General features: G+C 44.0%; 2 protein-coding genes across 7 annotated transcripts; both read right to left on the bottom strand.

Moving 5' to 3' along the window:
- Positions 1 to 52: 52 nt before the first annotated feature.
- On the bottom strand, positions 53 to 5,450 carry LOC115549487 (E3 ubiquitin/ISG15 ligase TRIM25). Of its 6 annotated transcripts, none has more exons than XM_030364722.1 (7): positions 4,898 to 5,450; positions 4,118 to 4,450; positions 3,123 to 3,194; positions 2,579 to 2,750; positions 2,224 to 2,313; positions 2,011 to 2,082; positions 53 to 1,543 (listed from the first exon to the last, which is right to left on the bottom strand). In XM_030364722.1, exons 1-7 carry the CDS (start codon positions 5,153 to 5,155, stop codon positions 963 to 965), a joined length of 1,578 nt encoding a protein of 525 aa, XP_030220582.1. In that variant the 5' UTR covers positions 5,156 to 5,450; the 3' UTR covers positions 53 to 962. The 6 variants fall into 6 exon arrangements, with proteins under 6 accessions (XP_030220582.1, XP_030220584.1, XP_030220581.1 ...); XM_030364724.1 differs by having other exon boundaries at positions 2,026 to 2,082; XM_030364721.1 differs by having other exon boundaries at positions 53 to 1,546; positions 4,898 to 5,449.
- Positions 5,451 to 6,680: 1,230 nt separating this feature from the next.
- Positions 6,681 to 10,167, bottom strand: si:rp71-1g18.1 (C2H2-type zinc finger protein). The gene is made up of 4 exons (XM_030364728.1): positions 9,695 to 10,167; positions 9,185 to 9,315; positions 8,727 to 8,799; positions 6,681 to 8,580 (listed from the first exon to the last, which is right to left on the bottom strand). Exons 1-4 carry the CDS (start codon positions 9,954 to 9,956, stop codon positions 7,580 to 7,582), a joined length of 1,467 nt encoding a protein of 488 aa, XP_030220588.1. The 5' UTR covers positions 9,957 to 10,167; the 3' UTR covers positions 6,681 to 7,579.
- Between the last annotated feature and the right edge of the window lie 3,819 nt (positions 10,168 to 13,986).

The raw sequence follows: 13,986 nt of genomic DNA, 5'->3' as shown, positions 1-13,986 counted from the left end.
TGAGACTCAAAGGCATTTCTTGTTGCTTGGGAATAGTTAGTTATTTAACAGCTGTGATTGGACTTAGGTTTATTTAGCAGGTAGGCGTACAGAAACGCAACATATTCTTTTAGGTCCTGCCATCCAAAGTAGATATTGGGTGTGTCTGTTTAGCAGGTTTATGGGTTATTATTGTGTGCTTGTCTTTTTATGACTAGGAAGCATACCATGAGATTAAAGAATGTTTTGTAATCATAAGTTTAGACATTTAGTTATCTTTAATAGTATTAATTGTCTTTTAAAATATACATTTTGTTTAACAGCTGTACAAATTCCCCCAGTTCTTTTTTTACTCTGTTTAAAAGTGAACATTAGTCCTAAAACCCAGGTGGACAGGAAGTGGAAGTACATCAAGAACTTCCTGTATGCAAAAATTTTTTTGCTGATGGCGAGACAGCCCAAATTAAAATTGATAGCCAAGACGAAGAAGGATGCATTTTGTTTGTGCACTTAATTACGTTGGGAACAATGTTCATATTGTATCTCAAGTCAAGTTCAGAAAACAAGTTATCCTAACGCTGTCATAGCGTCTTATCAAAAGTGATTCATCTTTTAGATATTCTTTACAAATACTAAAGAAATCCCTGAGAAAAAATATCATTGCTTCAAATATCAATTTGAAGTAAAAGATCAAATCAAATACACAAAAATATTCCTCCACCTTAATCTGTGCCAACACTCTTTTGAACAGTTTTGTTAATATCCACAAATAGAGCAGTTCCTGCAAATAAAATCCAAGCAATACCCGTGCTGTAAAGATCGCTGTGCTAATGTCCAGTCATAGTCTGTTGGTAATCCGGATATACTTCATATTCACGCGGCAATATATTCAACTCTCCCTGACTGGAGAACTGCAACCTTCATGATGAATTCATCGAGAACCACTAGCGGGCGACACCCTCCTGAGTCCCATCATGGCTGCACTAAGAGCCGTTGGCTACCCGGTGTCGTGGCTGGTTGTCCGAGGTGGCTCCCAGGATCCTAGCTCTGCTGTGGGGGTCTAAACTGTAAAGCCCCAGCCCCAGCCCCAGGCACACAGGCTCCGTCATCTGGGCGTGGAACTCGTGCAGCCTGGTGAAACCCCCATTGGCTCCAACCCCGGAGAAGGTGATGGATCCCTTCCCAAAGTCCACGGCGACGGCCATGCGCTTGGACTTCGAGGCCGCGGTCAGCCTGGTCCGGACCCGCCTGTGCACGGCGTACAGCGGTTCCCCGTCGCCCTCACGCACGAGGCTCCAGGACCGCGAGTCATCTCCGAAGGCGCTGCTGCCCTTGCGTGGGATGCCCTTGTGGGTCACGGCGACCTCCCAGTGCCCCTCGGCCTCCACGATCCACGTGTGGTTCCCGGCGCCAAAGCACTGGATGGAGAGGATCTGGGAGATGTCGTCGAAGCGGGTGTCGAGGACGGGGTAGTCCAGATGGGTCATCACCAGCTGCGCAGACCGCAGGTCCCCGGACACCCAGATGTGAGGATTGGCGGTGCCCAGGTCCAGCGTGAGAGGAACTTCTGGATGGACCGGGGGCCAGGGAGAAGGGTATAACGGAGAGAAAACCGTTTTAATTTTTGAGTTTAGGTTAACAAAAACTCTTTGGAATCAATTATCTAATACAGATCTAAGAGTTGTTGATATCTTAAAATTATTTAAAAAAAAAAAACAGTTTAACACTGAGCTTAACCGTCCAGCGCCATCACCATAGACACCATTTACTTTTCTTGACTAAAATAATGAAAATGTTTGCTTGAATTCCTATGCATGTTAATTATGGCACCCATTGCACTCCTAACAATCCCTGAAAGGAGGGATCCCCAACTCTGTGTTCATTCTTGAGATCTCTTCCATGCTAATTAAGGGGGATTTTCTTGCCCTCTGGGGGGATACGGCCAGGTGGGTGTCATTATTGAATGGCCTGTTAAGCCCCTTAAGACTGTAACTGTGATCAAGGTCAATACAATGAATTGACTTGTCTTACCTTGACTTGTCTTACCTTGAGCTTCATTCTCAGGGTCTCTGCGAAGATGCAGAGGATTTTCCACGAAGAGTTCTGCGTCAGTATTACGAAAAAGGTAATTGTTTAATATGTAGTGTGGCACCCGCCATGTTCAGTACATTCTGTACGATGACACGCTGTGTATCTCTGTGTTAAAGATGGAGAGGTCCTCACACACCAACGTGTCCTTCTCACCTGCGACGGTGGAGTAGATATCATGCAGACGTGCCTGCTGGCTCTTCACGGTGTCTGTGAGCGTCTGGTTGTCCACTGAGAAACTATACGCTGGATGGTTACGGCGGATTGGTGGATTAGCGCATGGGTGCATCCAATCAAATGAGAGAGGTAAGAAGAGATGAATAGACCGTTAAAATATGGTCAATACCATTTTTCTATACTTCAAATAAATGAACCGTTGGGCACAGAACGGACACAATGCAGATATGTATTCAATTACTAAATCCAAAATATAATTTACCTCTTTAATATGATATATTATTATTATTATTATTATATAATATTAAAAATATATGTATAAGCGTATAAATACCAGACGGATGGAATATTCCTTGTTGCTTTTTAAATGGAGCGTTAAAGGATTCTAGTATTTCAATGTTTGCCTGCGAGGTCCTCTTACAGTAGTACACTACGATGATCCAGAGGCAGAGCAGGATCACGGTCACGCTGTTGAGGGAAGAATCTCCCGGCTTGCGTTTCACTTTCTGTTAGAAAGAGTACACACAAGAGGACGTCAGTTACAATCAGTCTGCTGTTACGAGGCATTTAAGCGTACATTCGGTCGGATGTTACCAGGCATTTAAAATTACATTGGATCAGGTGATGAAAAAAAACATCATTTAAAAAGGAAAAGTAAGCATATATCCTCGAAAATTCAAAAAAAACCATTTCAAATTAAAACTAATTACATGTTAAAGGTAAAATAAATGTCAAATTGTTAATTAATTTCAGATTAAAAACTATTTAAATAATTTCAAGTTAAATTAATTCCACATCAACTCTGTGACACTCAATTTCAAATAAAATGTGAATAAAACATTTCAAATGAAAAGTTCCCTTCTGTTCAGGTTTCTCACGTCATTGTCAATGTCGTCCTGTAGCTTGTTGATTTGACCCTCGATCATTTGAAAACGTTGATCCATATACTCCTGTAATTGACACACACACACACACACACGCACACACACACGCACACACACACACAAAGTGAGCTTGTGGATCAAGGTAATGCAGTACTTTCACACAAACCTCAACCTCCCCCTCCTATTCAATGCTTCACTCCGCAGCACATTGACATCGACTGATTCACATATTCCATCCTTCTTATTCTTTAACTTGTTCACTGTAGCCTCAACAACTGCTGCTTGTTGTTGACTGAATGCAGACATAAACAACAGATAACAATACAAAACAAAAATTTTGAACATATCACATACAGCTAATTACGCACTTATGGAGCCCCGGCTCTAGCGAAACAAATCTGAAGCGAAAGAAAGTGAGATGCCCCGTTCACCCAGATCAGAGTTCAAGTCTGATGTCTGTGACTAAAGTGTGGAACACACTGGCCCAACCGTTGGCCATCTGAAACGTTTAGTGAGAGTTTGGGAAATAATATTAGAACCGCGCGGATGGTGTCTTGTCCGATTCAACTTAACAAAGTCTGAAAGCGTTGGTGGTCGGAGGATTGGAGGCATTGGATACTCTGATTGGTTGTGTGCTAGCAGCACACAACCAATCAGAGTTGTGTGCTGCTAGAACACAACCAGCGAATCAGTGCGGTGTGTTGGAGAGGTGGACTAGCACAACGAGACTAGCGCCACCCGATGTAAGAGAGACCTATTGCATCGCGCGCAAGTGCAGAACATATACGGTACTGTATACATATACTGTATACTTGGCAGTAGTGTTCGCGGTATGTGTCGTGGCAATTTTCTGCCAAACGGGTCAGACGAGAGGCAACGGAGTGGTTGGGATAGGGGAGGGGCAGTTGGCTGTTGGCTTGAGTCTTGTTTGTGTGTAAAACCCTGGTAGGGTTGTGGGGGGGAACCCCACTGACTTAAAGAACCATTACCGTCATCCTCCTGCCGAGGGCGCTGGCCGCGTCCGTCACTAGCGCGCTCCGCTTGCCCTCCAGCGTGCAGGCGCTGCACACGTAGCGCCGTGATGTGGGGCAATAGTAGCGCAGCACCTGGTCCTCGTGTTGCGGGCACTTCCTGTCGGGCAGGTCGGCCAGCGGGGGCACCAGGAGGTGGGCCGCGAAGGCCCGGCGCTCCAGGTGCGTCTGGACATGCTCGCTGCACAGAGACACCTCGCACTTCAGACATGTCTTCACCGCCAGAGGCTTGTCGTCATCGTCGTCGTCGTCGGGGCAACAATCGCAGTACACCTTTGCGGCCTTTTTCTCCTGGGGAAGAGGAAATGTGATGACTTAAACGACTGTTCTGATTGGCTTAAGACAAACGGATGTAAAGTAACGTTGTTTTTTTATGTATATGAGCAGCTTTTGACTTTGCTTGCAACATCATTTTTTCAGTACAGATGAGATTATGCAAATCAAAATAAAATTGGTCATGTGGATATGATAACCAAGCAGTTAAGAAAATACTGTCTACATTAGCCTACTGTCATTATCATTAGTCATTTAGACATTAGCTGTACCTGTACCACAATATTAAATCAATCAAAGTATCGTAATGATAATAATATATGGTTGACATCACATGAGCATATTTTTCAACAACCCAAACTCATAACCATGGATGGCCAGTCAGAGGCGGAGAGAGGCAACTACACAAACAACGACATTTACAAAACAAGAGATAACGAGGGGCTCCTATTCATCTGGGCCTACCATCTGCTTCAAGGTCTCCTTGAAGTCGTCAACGATGCTAGCCAACGCGTAACTCTTCTGGACCTCCACGATCTTCCCGAAATAGGCCCTGCAGTCCGGGCAGCGGAAGGGCAGCTCCGTGGAGTGGCCCACCATGCTCTCCAGACACGACATGCAGATGCTGTGGCCGCACTGCAGTTGGCGCGGCTCGGTAAAGAGGTCCTGGCACACCGGGCACGTGAGGAACACCTCGAGCGGAGTCCTCTCTCGATCGTCCATCTTCTCAGCGGATTTCTTCGTTCAGGAAGTCAATGGAGAATTGGAGAGGGGGGTTAGCTACCTGTCGCAATGTTTAACTAGCAAATTAAACAGACCGCACTCGCTCTCTTGGTTCTTGACCGCGATTAAGTTGTGGAAAATGACATCATACGTGTTAGGTCATTGCATGACTCAATTAATGAATCAATTAGTGACGAATCTACAAAATTCGCATGTCGTCGTCTTTATGTGACAAAGATATCAGAAGCGAAAGCAATGTTGTGACTGGCAGTTCAGTTCCTGGTGGGGCGGAGCCTAAAGTTTTCAGTTTGTTTAATGTTCGGTGCGTGAATTTGCTTAATATTTCACTGTTTAATTTCAGTTGAAAGGCTTTGACAAATGATAAGCATTGGCAGGGGAATAAAATCAAATTTACAATGATCCATTTAACATTTTTAAGTTTAGGAATCTTTGAAACCCCGAAACTGTAAAACAGGGCATTTGCATGGAAACATGTTTTTAGGGAACACTCTATGGTTATCGTTGCTAACCTAAGGTTAGGTGTGATGAGTCCCAACGTTTTGATTAACCAAATGATGGCGATGGCCATGAACTCAGTGGGTGAGGGGGAAACCAACACACACACACACACACACACACACACACACACACACACACACACACACACACACACACACACACACACTCATCATTCTTCTGTTCTCCCAAGGAATGCTAGAAGAGGTGATGACATCACTGTGCTGAAGATATCTATGCAAAGGCGCAGTGAATTGAGGTAAGAAGATTCTTTTCTTGGTAGAAAAAACAACAAAACAAAGAAAGGTACTGGCTTAGATTCCCTTCGGTCTTCGAAATGACAGATGATGGACTACAGAAGGAAATCCGAACCTGAAATAATAGTTCCATATTGGTCTTTATTTCTAGGTACGGGGGAAACCGAAAGCAGGGATAATACAATATTTTGACACTACTTCATTCAAACATTGCCCTTCCAGAGACTAGTCCCCTTGTAGGCACATCTAATATCACTCAGATTAATTAAGGTATTTTGGTTCAAGAATGGGAGTGATTCAAAAAGGGGTAAATCTGGCCAGCCCTGCTGTTTCAGAACCACCAATCATGGCTTTGAGTCAGAACAAAAAATAACATTCCCTCATGTAATGGTCCAGATGAGCAAGTCTCATAGGCCTGTCCCTTCAGCCCATACTCCTCCCCCTAGCCCCTCGTTCGACTCCTCCTCCTGTAATGCTCCCTGATTACCCATGTCTCATTACCCAAGCCAGGCCATTGCAGGGTTAACAGGATGTTGGTTCATATTGTCTGAAGCAAGTTAATTTGGCCGTTTACAATAGCAATATCCTTTACCCTTCCTGTTAGATGTCTGTATTGTGGTTCAAGTTTTGAACTGGTACAGTTCCAGCATTTGAGGAACATACAGAGGATAGATTTACCGTGTGGATCGTGAAGGCAGGCGTTTGATGAATGCAGAACCAGAATTTACAGTTTTGGATAAAAAATGTTCCACTTTAGCTAAAACTTAAATTTTATTTGGAATGACTGAAGATTCTTTTATAACAACATTTTGAAAGAATAACAGTAACAAAAATAACAACATATAAAAATACTTTATGAACATCTTTGACAGACATAATGAAGTACAAAAAAACTATACTAAAATTTTTTTTTAATATATATATATATATATATATATATATAAAAACATTAAAAAAAAACACAAGGAAATATCCCTCATGGGGAAGATCAAAGCTTGGTCTATTCTGTTATAAAAACTGAAAATGTATAGAAGGATAGGATTAGACAATAGGATTAGACCAAATCGATGTACTTCTATTTGCCTGTACTGACTATAAAGTAACTGCACGTATGTTGAAGTCAAACCTTGAACATAAAGAGTATTAGCCAGTAGGTAGCAAACTGATCCCTTGTACATCTGTACAGAACTGATAAACTTTAGTTATCTTCATATAAGAACTTGTAATGTCATTGCATGACAGTACTGCAACGGCCTCCAAATAAACGCTGAAAGAAACCTGAAACGGATTTCATTTCACATCCTCTCATGTGTTTGAGCCTGAATAGAAATGAAAGTATAAAAAGCCAAAAACGTATTCCAAAAGGGACTTCCTACCCCAAAAAGGATGGAGTCCTCATAGGCTCAAACTGCCTAGTGAGTGATAAGTTGTTTCCTGCTAACTGCTAACTCAGCTCCTAACATGTCTCCCGACGCTGAAGCCCTTCTAAGAACAGGGACGGATGATTTCCGATAGAACATAACAGCCAATAAGAGCTTGAACTTACACCAGTGACAGGTGTCAAAGACTTTGCGCAAATCCAGTGTAATACCCACAATCCAGTTCCCTGGAACAGCACACTTCTGCTTTTAAAAAGGCGTTCCTTCCTCTGCTATCCAACCAACCCGGCGATCTTCCTGAAGGAGGGGACCAGGAAGCCGCACTTGTCCATGTTGTGCTTCTCCAGGTTGCGGGCAATGCGGAAGGTCTTCCTGCAGATGGAGCACACGTACGGCTTCTCCCCGCTGTGGAACCTCAGGTGCGCCTTTAGGTTCTCCCGCAGGCGGAAGCTCTTGCCGCACTGCGAGCAGTCGTGCGGCCGCTCGCCGGTGTGGAAGCGGGCGTGGCGCCGCAGGGTCTTGCGCAGCGCGAAGGACTTGGGGCAGCGGGGGCACGCGTATGGCTTCTCGCCCGTGTGGAAGCGCGCGTGGCGCCGGAGGATCTTCCGCCGCTTGAACTTCTTGCCGCACACCTTGCAGGGGTAGCCGTCACGCGTGTGCGACACCACCCCCTGCAGGCGCCACACGCCGTTACTGCAGGCTGTGTAGCAGCACAGGCGATGGCCCGTGTGCAGGCCCTGGTGGCGCCGGAGGTCTTTCGGGGGAGGGGATGGGGAGAAGGACGACGAAGACGACGTTGACGATCCGGATTTGTGACGGGCAGCGACCCTCTTGGGAGCGCCCGACGACTTTGAGGCCAAGTCGATGTCAACCAGCTGCACCGAGCAGGGCCGCACCAGGCCGCGGTTGGCGCGCTTCAGCTTCATCTGGAGGTCGTTCGCCGCAGCCACCTTGGACGGGGAAACGCACTCCCACGCCTCGACCTGCGGCAAGGGGGCCACGGCGGCCGCGTCGGAGGGGGAGGGTCCGCAGTCCTGGCCCTGGGCCGTTCTCACCGCGGTCTGCTGAGGCTCAGGCCGTAGCATTGGGGGCGCCGCCGCCGGCTCGGAGGGAGCCACCTCCAGCTCCTGGTGCTCCCGTTTGGGCAAGGGTGGGCAGACGGCCTCCACCGGTCCCTCAGTGACGACCTCACTCTCTCGCTCCGCTTTGACCAGCGGGGGCTGCTTGGGCCTGGATGGGCTGGACGGGGGACAACTGGGATGTCTGTGATGGTCTGTGGAAAGAAAGTAGGTTTGAGTTGGAAAAAATAGATTGATATAATGTAATATGTGTTATTTAAATTAATATGATAGCATCAAAAGAAGGGAGCAGGGAACAAGGAAATGATTAAAACAAGTGTATTGAGAATCATTTTCTCACCATGGCTAATGGCGTCTTTAACGCAACTAGGTGGCGTTGGAAAGTTGCTTTCAACGGGGCTTTGATTTGCATTCTGAAAGGTAAAAGAAGTTATTATGACCTTGTATTCCCTTCATTTGTAGAGCCAAGAAAGTTTGACGCAAAGAATGATGACTTTGTATAACAAGGTATATGGGAGCACAATGGTGTGGATAAAGATTTTTTTTTAATTAAAAATGTGGGGGAGACTTTGGAGAGATGATTCCTGGAGAAATAACTAGCAGAAGTCACATTGGCTTTAGTACCAGTAACAAAAGTCCTGACCCTAGAAATTGCAAATTCGTCTGAACTAAAATTCCCAAAATGTTTTTAACATCAAAAATTGACATAACGCTAAGGTATTGACTCGATTTCCAGTCACTTTAAAATAACAGGTTTCGGTAAAGGCACTAAGATTTAAATCACTCAGCATCGCCGACCTCTTTCACAAGTAGCCCCAGGCGTTCGCCATAGCCATTTTCCTCTTCTGTGGGGGTGTCTGTTGAAGCAAACCCCTGCTCCTCCTCTTTGCTTTTCGAACAATCAGCCCTTCCTCTCAAGTTTAGGGAACCTATGAGGGAAATGGGGGGAGGTGGGATCGGCGAGGAAAGGACACACACATTCCATCAGATAAACAGGATTAACTGCGGTGCGTAATTCTCCACCTTGGAGTGTGGAAACATAACGAGGAGTTATTACAACAAAACAAACTCTTCTCTTTCACAATCGTGCATATAACAGTGGTAAATAGAGGGTTACCATCCAAAAAATATTAATCAGATAATGCAAACAATAGAAATCAGTTATTCGTATCCTTGCAATTTTGAAATCATTGTCAAACCCCAAATCGCTGTTTACAGCGGTTAGCTTATAAAAATGTAAGTTACGTCGGACATCGTTGAACGTTCAGGAAGTAAACTCTGCAAAAAAGAGCTGATACGCTTCCTTACCAGAATGCTCGGCTGTTTCGTTCCTCGATTGGTGTCCATTGAATTGAACTCCAATGCTACATGGCACCGCCTTTCCGACCGATTCTGTCTGCCATTGCAGTATTTCTAGCGTTTCTTCTCCTCCCCCGCCTTTTACCGTGGACACAACACATGCTTGGTAGTGTGTCTCGAACAGTTTTGTTAATTCCACCGTAGCGACCTTTACCAATTCGCTTAAAACTGACTCCACCTGGGCGCGAAAGTTTAAATCCGGGGCCGACATGTTTGCAGTTCTTTTCCTGCGCAAATCATTAATTGATAATGATGGAATTTGCTATGTTACAGATTCTGGGGTCTTCCGTCTTTATTTACCAGATAACAAACACATGGTTTGAGAAAGAGGCGTGTACAAATGGACGCATGCGTGCTGCGGAGTTTCAGGAACCAGTGGAGGCAGATCACATGCTCCCGGGTGTTGTCGTAATACTCGTAAATCGTTCTAAACGGTTGTATTAATGACCCACTGTGGTTATTCAAACTGATCTGGATTTATGCAAGTGACAACTAGATATTGATGAAAATCTACTTTTATATTCAGATAGGTGATTTGATGATGTTTAAGTTTTGTTCTGAAACTAAAACCAATGACTTTTTAGGTATTAGACATTTATTATAATTTCAAAAGTAAATCTGTTTGCTGTTGCCATCGATCTTAGACAGAGGGTGTGTGCCCTGCCCTGCAAGGTCTGTTCTTTAGCTCAAGAGTAGACATTCAGTGTCGTCCTTGAAGGGGTGGTTGCACTTTGTTTAAGACATATGATGGCCAAGGATAGAGAATAGACCAATCATTCACATTTAAGGGTGGAGCAGGAGAATTTGTCTCTCGTTACATACCAGACTATGTGCTTCAACACTGACTTTTCAGTGCTCTTGGTTCCTGCCCACTAGGCAACTATTAAAGTCGGGGCAGCCTTCAGTAGTACACACTGTATGACTGTATGAATGTATCTTCACTCCAGAAAACAATTAGAACTCAAGGCCAAAATAGCCAAGGTGAATCAGCCCACTGGATTTCAGGAGAGCCCAAGGATTTCAGGAGAAGCAAACAGAATAAAGCAGATCCAGGATCCACAAATGATTGGCTCTAATGCATGAACATGGCGAGATGGACATTCTTCCAAGCATTGTGTAGTTGGAGAGGTATAGGCTGAACAACATGTACGGGGAGGTCATATAGGATAACTTGAACAATGTTATGGGTTGTGTGTGTGAGAAGGGAACAAGGTGTACATGCTGTGTTTTGTTAGAACCGTCGATTATACCGCCTCACGGGAGGTGGATTTTGCAAAACCTGTTGTCCAGTAACTGTTAACAGGTCAGTGGGGAGACTCGCCCAGCCCCTAACTATCATATTAACCAGACACCTACCCCGCTTGCTTCGGCGCCCCACCCCTGAGCATAACCCTGGTCAGGGACGTGGCTGCTGATCGCGTCTGTGTGATGATGGCTCTCCCCTTGGATCCGTGCACTTGGAAGTTTGCTAGGATGGTTAAAGAGTTAGGAAATAACTAACTCTAGGGATGTGTTTCTTCGAACTTGACTGACTAAGTAACCTCTAAGATCCACGACACTTATACTGATTCTGCTGACCGTTCACGAAGCGTTATTCTATTCCTCTTTAAAAGGAATTCACTGATTGATGGAAAAAAGGATGGGTTGATTATTTTATTTGCAGGACAAGTATGTGGGACATTGCAATAAGAGACATACAAGTAATAAAACGCACGCTGTAAAGGCTTATAATATGCCGTCAAGGATATTTCTCATAAAAAAGTAAATAAGACGTCTGTTGCACATATTGGGTATATCTAAATCGGCAAAGTCTTTGGGTATTTTTGCTATCGAATTCTACCTCTCTCCAATGGGTTGGTGGTCGTTAGGAAAGGGGGAAAAGAGAGAGAATCTCAATCTTTCCTTGCGGCTGAAAAAGTCTATTCAGTTGGTTCCATGGTAGGTGGCGTACGTAGCCCCAAGGGGCTACGGGAGGAATCTTTCCTTTGTGGGCTGAGGGATAAGGCTTGCTTCCAATGGGCTGAGTGTTTGGAGAGAAGATCTTTCTAATTTTTCAATTCCAATTTTCTAAGTTCAGTTTCTTCTGTTGAATGAGTCTGGGTGGATGTCCTCCATGGCCAGGATTCCTCGATTCTTCTGCATTAGTCAGCTCCTTTATTCAGCTTGTTCCCTCCCCTTTCTATGGATCGTTAACCTTGACTTACACAGCTAGGTTCCATGTATTCATTAAAAATACTGATGAGTTACTGCCATTCATCTGGGTTTGAGCTAGGTTCGGATAAAAATCTGCACATCAGCTAGTTTAGTGTTTTACCCTGGCAAATCTTTCTTAGCCTGAGCAGTACACCCTACTTGAACCTTCACCTCAGTTCGAGCAGTAATCTCCATCTGAACCATCTACTTTGGTTGAGACCTACATGGGCCTGTGCATTGGGCTCATGCCAACAACACATCTGGGATACCTCACATTATACCCTCTGGCTGTATTCATTCATGTTCTACATTTTTATGAGTTACATTAAAAAGGTTTAGATTATTAAAGTCTTAAAACATGCGCTATACAGGTGCGCTACATGCATTACTTATAATACCATTTCATACATTTGGTTAAGCATATCATCTCATACATTAGTCTGTGCATTTGCTGAAAGCTGGAAAATAATTAGTGCTATAAATTGAAGCTTAGAAACGTAGTAAGTGTTAGTCTATTGCATATAAAAAAAACCTTGGTACATCTATCTAAAAGAGGCACCAATGAATCAACACCCCCTTCGTACCTAAATCTTTAAGGGCTATATGGATGAACCTCACCTGTCTCTGCCTTAACTTAAGGACCCAGATTAATCAACCTTACTTGACAGTTTATATGCAAGAAGTAGCCTACAAGGAGACTAGACCACATGTGTATGATCGGAGGAACAAACTTCCCCATTCTCCAGGGAGAGCCTGATTCTGGTCTCCTGTCCCTGGCTGGAGTTTTCCACGGATATGTCAAAGTTAAAAAAATATATGATTTAAAACATGCACACTTTCTCATGAATCAGAATCAGAGACAGTTGTTAATGAGTCTCGTGAGTATCTAGGGCCGGCTGTCATGCAACCTCACTACACTGGGGTCTATTTATCGTCTTTATACCATAAACTGGCATGAGCGATCATAAACAATGGGCTATCATACCAATATTGAATGATTCCTTAATGGAGTAGACGACTTGGGATTTTTTTTAGCTGGTATACCAAAGCTTAAACCTATAGCAAACCATTGGGTATGTACTACCCTCTATTTAACTACAGTACTACATTTACCATGATAAGAATAGACAATGTGCCTTTTCTTTACATTAAAGTATTAATAACCTCAGATATTTTGTTGATATAAACCAACCTCCAAACTACAAAAGTCCCTGTTAGCATTAAAGGAATCTGGTAATGGATGTAGCTATCGGTAACTCGAGCGGCCATTGGAAAGCGTTGAATCAGGTAGTGTAAAATCAATCTATTCTGCCACAAGAGAGGAAATTATGTGAATAATACCCCTATTCACCTTATGCCACCCTTATTAACCGACTGTACACAATGAGAAACCTAAGATATTCATGCAATGCTGTTTTATATTTATATTCAATATTGTTATTGAAACGTTTAATAAGACCCGTCTCGCATTGTCAGTCGGGGACCTGTAGAGACTTTGTGCTGAGAACTATTCAGAACTTAAGGAATGCATACAAACGCTCTAGAAGTAGGGCATCTAGTGTATCCTAATATCTAATATTTCAAGTGTATTGGAATATTAAAACACGGCCTTAACAAACCTATCCGTGGAAGCGTAGGCTTACAGATTAGGCTCAAGCTACTGTGGTATAGGAGAGAAGACGCAGCAAACTTCTTTTTTGGATAAATGTAAAGGACCTAATATAAATAGACCCTATTCACCTAGCGGCCATTTTGGTTAGTAGGGAGCACCTTAGCTGGAATCTTTGGAAACAATGTCTACTCAGACACAAAGACTCACATACTCTTGCTATCTTTCTTTCTCTTCCACACTCTCTGGGCCTCTAACATAGACACACAGAAACACTTATACGCTCAAACCAACACACACACACACACACACACACACACACACACACACACACACACACACACACACACACACACACACACACACACACACACACACACACACACACACACACACACACACACACACCAAACAAAAGAGACCTTGTTAAGAAACTATA

The sequence above is a fragment of the Gadus morhua genome, chromosome 8 (assembly GCF_902167405.1).
Source record: "Gadus morhua chromosome 8, gadMor3.0, whole genome shotgun sequence".
Taxonomy (NCBI): Eukaryota; Metazoa; Chordata; class Actinopteri; order Gadiformes; family Gadidae; genus Gadus; species Gadus morhua.
This window is presented reverse-complemented; position numbering and strand designations above follow the sequence as displayed.

Bases quoted from the DNA above. Each gene is read 5' to 3' on its own strand.
- si:rp71-1g18.1 (XM_030364728.1), bottom strand. From the start codon at position 9,956: ATGTCGGCCCCGGATTTAAACTTTCGCGCCCAGGTGGAGTCAGTTTTA. The intron at 9,316-9,694 runs GTAAGGAAGCGT...TTTCCCTCATAG, and splicing joins CGAAACAGCCGAGCATTCTG to GTTCCCTAAACTTGAGAGGA. The intron at 8,800-9,184 runs GTCGGCGATGCT...TTTACCTTTCAG, and splicing joins TGGGGCTACTTGTGAAAGAG to AATGCAAATCAAAGCCCCGT.
- LOC115549487 (XM_030364721.1), bottom strand. From the start codon at position 5,155: ATGGACGATCGAGAGAGGACTCCGCTCGAGGTGTTCCTCACGTGCCCG. The intron at 4,451-4,897 runs GTAGGCCCAGAT...CCTCTTCCCCAG, and splicing joins AGGAGACCTTGAAGCAGATG to GAGAAAAAGGCCGCAAAGGT. The intron at 2,083-2,223 runs GTGAGAAGGACA...ATACTGACGCAG, and splicing joins TATCTACTCCACCGTCGCAG to AACTCTTCGTGGAAAATCCT.